This window comes from Juglans microcarpa x Juglans regia, chromosome 1S, assembly GCF_004785595.1.
Source record: "Juglans microcarpa x Juglans regia isolate MS1-56 chromosome 1S, Jm3101_v1.0, whole genome shotgun sequence".
Lineage (NCBI taxonomy): Eukaryota > Viridiplantae > Streptophyta > Magnoliopsida > Fagales > Juglandaceae > Juglans > Juglans microcarpa x Juglans regia.
In genome coordinates this window covers 16,969,588-16,975,053 of record NC_054595.1, presented here as the reverse complement: position 1 = coordinate 16,975,053, position 5,466 = coordinate 16,969,588, and the positions used below count along the sequence as shown (strand labels likewise).

General features: G+C 34.3%; 1 protein-coding gene across 1 annotated transcript; it reads right to left on the bottom strand.

The window, feature by feature from the left end:
* Positions 1-3,019: 3,019 nt before the first annotated feature.
* LOC121246212 (transcription factor MYB108-like) lies at positions 3,020-5,080 on the bottom strand. Its single transcript, XM_041144272.1, has 3 exons — positions 4,751-5,080; positions 4,033-4,162; positions 3,020-3,906 (listed from the first exon to the last, which is right to left on the bottom strand). The coding sequence occupies exons 1-3, from the start codon at positions 4,911-4,913 to the stop codon at positions 3,237-3,239; spliced, it is 963 nt and encodes a 320-aa protein (XP_041000206.1). The 5' UTR covers positions 4,914-5,080; the 3' UTR covers positions 3,020-3,236.
* Positions 5,081-5,466: the final 386 nt, after the last annotated feature.

Here is a 5,466-nt window from a genome sequence, read left to right as displayed (position 1 = left end):
CTTGTCCCAAGAATTTAAGTTAGTAAAAAGAAATCGATATAATTATTTATATTTTATCTTAATAATTATATGTGCAAAAAGGGAAAAATAATATTTTATTATTTAATTTTCGCTTTTAATCATTCTGTCGAAAATTGAGTCAATTTTGAGTTTTAAACTAAAATTATGTGTTAGATTATATGACAATGCTAGAGTGCACACCCCCAAACATGCACGCTGGTGCAAATGCCTTTTTTTTTTTTTTTTCCTTGTTTTTAAGCATTTCTTAATCATTTTTAATCATTAAGAAAAATAAAATATAAATATAAATTCAATAATATTTCTTCCTTAACTATTAGAAAAAAATAATATATATATATATATATATATATATATATATATATATGAGTATACACGTTTGATGAATATATTTAAAAGTCATACTTTTATTTTCCAATATTATATACTATATTTCCTTGTTACTTTTATCCTATTATGTTGATGGACCTACATCGACCTTTAGTTCACTTTTTAAAAAACTAATAATAAATCCAAAATTGACTATTAAAATTACCGTAATTACGTCATCATATAAGATGAGAATAAAGAAAAGATTAGCAATGTACTAAATAATATTTTCTTAAAATTATGAATAATGTTACATGCAATTATAGAGTGTACAAGTATTGTACAGTCGCTTTGAAAAAGAGTAAGGTCTACTATTAAAAAATTAATTTTTTTCATGTGTATCTCATATTTATTCATTTTTTTTAAAGTGATTGTACAACGTTTATACATTTACGACTACAAGTATCATTTCTCTAAAATTATAAACGACGTGTATGTATCAATATTTTGAATTTCGTACCATAACGGTCGATATTGTCGAAATATATCCTTTTTGTGGTGTAGCCAGTATAGGGAAGCCTATTATTTCGTACCGATCAGAATTTTTGCCGTTTCGATTAGTACCAGCCGATATTTTAACTTTTACTTTTTTTCATTTTTTGATCTCTTAATTCATACAAGACTATTTATAATATATATATTTATATATAATTTATTTATATATAGACTATTATGATAGGTATTAACATTGGTATGTATAACTATTGGGTTGTACACGTGAAATTAAATAAACTAGAATTCGAACGTGCGACTATGTGGGACCCACGTTTTGACTGGGAAGTCATTTGCATCTATGGTCCTTTGAAAGAGGGCGCCACCCCGGCAGATTTACTTTGAAATTTGAGTTGTCCGAAGAAAACGTGAGCAACTCAACGTGGCGTAAAGACTGGTCTTCTGGCGCCATTATGGAAGCCAGCTCTACACTCTTTTAAATAAACTCGTATTTAATTACTTAATATATTTTGTTTAAAATATCCTCATATTTTTTTATTTTATTTGCCACTTCTTTTACTTAGGATTAAATAATTTTTAATTATTTTAACTATAATTAAAGATAAAGATTTGAAAAGGCATTATAAATCATAAATATTATATATAATAACTGAATTAATTTTATTAAATATAATAGAAAATTAATAAAATAGAAGGATTTATAGTTTTTTTATCTAAATAATATTTATCTTAAATGCTCTCTTTTAGGGGAGGGGGGCTGTTTCAAGTGTTGCGGCCGCCACTATTTCTGCCGGGAAGTCTAACGAATAAGTCCAACGAAAAAAGAAAAAGAAATAACGACCAAATTCAATACATGACACGTGGTGTATTCTCAACCCCCCTCACTGGCCCACTTTGGTGGCTCCTCTTAAAACTAAACTAAATGCACGCACGCTGCATACAAAGATTCCCCGCCGCCATGCCTCTCTCTTTCATAATCTCAGATCTCTACTATATATTCTACGTGATCACTTGTTTGTACTTCCTATTTTAATCAACTTCCCACGTGCGAACTTTCTTGTTTTTTAATCAAGATTAATTTGATGTATAAGTTTTGAGATATACTATACCTCAATTACTATTCACCCTACACCTCATACCTGATGTAACAATTTTCTTTTATGTCAGACCCATCACCCCGATTTCAATCTCTCTCTCCTCAAACTCTTTCTGTCTCATTGAACCCTCTCTCTCTCATCAAGCTCTCTCTTCTCAAGTTCTCTCTCACCGAACCCCACTCCCTTCTCTCTCTCATCGAGTTCTCTCTCTCACTCTCTCATTCAAACTAGCTTAGGAGAAGATTTTCTTATAAATTTTAAATAGATAAATTTTGCAATCTTTTAAAAAAAAAAATAATCTTAATAAATAAATAAATAAAGTTTTTTACACCTTTTTAAAATTGAGTCTATATTTTTACAAATTTTTGTACAAAATTTATCTATTTAAAATTTATTGAAATCATTTTTCTTTAGTACGTAAATAATAAACTTCCTTAATTATAACAATGTTTCTAATTTTTAGGTCATGCTAATTAAGTTGCCGGTGAGCGAGCAGTTTGTCCGTACGTCGGCAGGCAAAAGAACAAGTCACTAGTGGAATCGTACTTTTGGGTGGCCTAGCTTCGATCATGCAACATGATAACATCGTTTTATTTTTTTCATCTTTACATAGCTGTCCTTATTGGGCTAACTTAAGTTCTACACGTCCGCCAATCATGGAATGACACGAGTAGAAATTAATATTATTTTTTTTTTTTGGCAATCTAGAACATGAGAACTTTAATCCATCCTCCATTCATTCATTCACGCCCCATAGACAAGGTTTCAAATTTGACACGACATAATCTTAGTATATTTTATTGGCTTCACAAGGACTTGGTATTGAAAGTGGTGGAAACAATTATGGATCTCTTTCTTTAATACTGCATGATTATCTAAACGTGTAATTCTTCATATTATTTATATGATATAATTTAATTTAAAAAATAAATTTTAAAATTTAATTCTTATAAATTAAATCTTATCATTTAAGTAATGTAGATAATATGTTATATATACCGACTTAAAAATATAATAACTCAGATTAAAAAAAAAAAAAACTTATATTAAAAATTTTTCAACCCAGAAAGGAAAAAAAAAACTGCAACAAAGAAAAAAAATTCTTTCTACGTACGAAAATAGCTAGCTAGGATCTTCGATCTACTCCAGCTGTGCTCATTTCACGACATTTTGTACATTTAAATACAAAATCTATATGTATCCTACATTAAAATCATTAAAATTCTTCATTTTTTTGTCCATTAATTTCTGGACTCTCCCTAGATTGCAGATCGCACCCTGTTCCCCATTTTTCACATTTCAAATGCCGGTGTTGTGGAGCTGCTGCTGAAAAAACCACGTGTCCTCAACATTCCATAAATTGTCCGATGTGTCCCCACCTTCCAGCCACTGGTTGTTCTGTTCCATGGCTTGGAGATCCAATCCAGTACTGAAATAATTACCAGCTGGGCTAGTTAGGCTCTGGCCCTGGAACCCAGCAATCGGGAAATAATCCTGACTAGGGTTGTTATTGACCGGGATGTTAACGTAGTAGTCCGTGAACTCCGATACCTGCGATATCTGATCGGTGCCGTAAGAGTCCGACGAGGCGGTGGTGCTAGAATTCTCCGGGGTGCAACTCGGAGTAGTCTTTGCAACCCCAAAGTCAGGTGGCAAAGCCATTTGGCCCTTGTGGACGTCAAGGTTGTGATCATGATGATGAGTGTTGGTAGTGATGGTTGAGGTGGTCGAGCCGGCTGAAGATGTTCCGTTCATGGTGGTGGCCGGAGCAGTGGTTGCGGTAGCAGCCGCAGCGGCTTGAATTCGCTCGACCAACCTCGGCATCCAAAGGTAACGCATGGCATCCTTGAATTGTTTGCTGTTCACGTCGCATTTGAGCTGCTTGGCGTGCTTTTGAACCCGGGTTCTCCAATAGTTCTTGATCTCGTTGTCGGTTCGTCCCGGCAAGTATTGTGCAATTTTAGACCATCTGAATGAAGTTACGGATACAAAACCAGTACTTTTGGTTATTTAGGATTAGGGTTAAATCGAAAGAATCCCGGCCAACATGGAGAAACGATATTAAACAGTTCGGATTGACTATGTACTAAAGTACCTGTTTCCCCAACGAGAATGAAGCTCAAGAATCATTAGCTGTTCTTCTAGGGTGATGTTTCCACGTCGAACATCGGGTCGAAGATAGTTGAGCCACCTTAATCTGCAGCTCTTTCCAGTTCGTTTCAGACCTGTTTGCAGAAACCCAAATATTTGGTAAAGTTTCTAGAAAACGAACATGGAGAGGGGGAGAATAGGAGCATTTTTATTACTTCTTGTACTCTTTCTGCCTGTGATCACTTTCTGGGTGAGAGCTGTAACGATTATATATGTTTTATAAATATCAGGTGTACGTACGGTTGAACGAAAAATAATCTAGCATATCTCATCATCATGATATATAGATATACATGCATATAATATATATATATATATAAACTTCTGAATCTATTACCAGTCTGTGCGTCTTCTTTATATCATCCTCTTATCTTTGGGTCCTTGTGCCAGATAGATTAGATTTGAGAAAAAAGAAAGCAGAAATCCAAATTCCATACCAGAATTTCAAGAGAAGAGAAAAATAAACGAAATCAGAGACAGATCAATCGAAGGGCGAATGAAGCAAGAGACATGAGGACTGGAGGACAAGTTGAAGACACGTTGTCAACATGTTTTTTGGCTTATCCATGTAATTAAAGTCAGGAAACACAGTTCCATACATGGTATGCATAGAAAAATCATGAAAAAGTTAAAAGCGAATGGAAGATTATCTGTATATTTACCGGCAGCTCGAGCAAGGGAGTTCCAGCGACCCTCGCCGTGATTGGTAATGTAATTGATGAGCGTGAAGTCCTCATCAACAGTCCAGGGACCTCTCCTAAGGTCCATGGTCTCATCCTCGGTTTGAACGTTGGAGCTGCGACCTCTTGCTGCTTTAACATCCATTAAATTCCCTTAAACGGGGGAGCTGATTGATTTAAAGCAAAAGACCTTTTGGATTTTGAGAGTTTTTGAGAGAGAGAGAGAGAGAGCGAGAGTTGGATTAATACAAGAAGGATTGGGGATGGTGGGTTTTTATAGATAGATGGAAGAGTTTGAAAAAAGTGGCAGCCTGATACAGGGAGAGAGAGAGAGAGAGAGAGAGAGAGAGCCGCAATAGGGTGATGAGGTTTAATCAACGCGTAAGCTTTGGCAGTAATTATGGTTAAAAAAAATTTCTCCTCCTCTCCCATGGCAGTAGCAATTATAGTCAGCAACAGGGCATTTGAAGTTTGACGCTTTGACTTTCCTCCCCCAACTCTGCTTGTGCGTGATTTTATCGTCGCTTCCGTGGAAATGCTTTCCTCCTAATGGAAAAATTTGCACTCCATTTTAGTTTTTTAGGCAAACCACCAAAATAGAAAAGAAAAAACTCTTGAAATTGTGTCTAAAATAACATCGTTTCTCTCTAATATTGAACATATATATATATATATAAATGATTTGTACAATCTCTAAT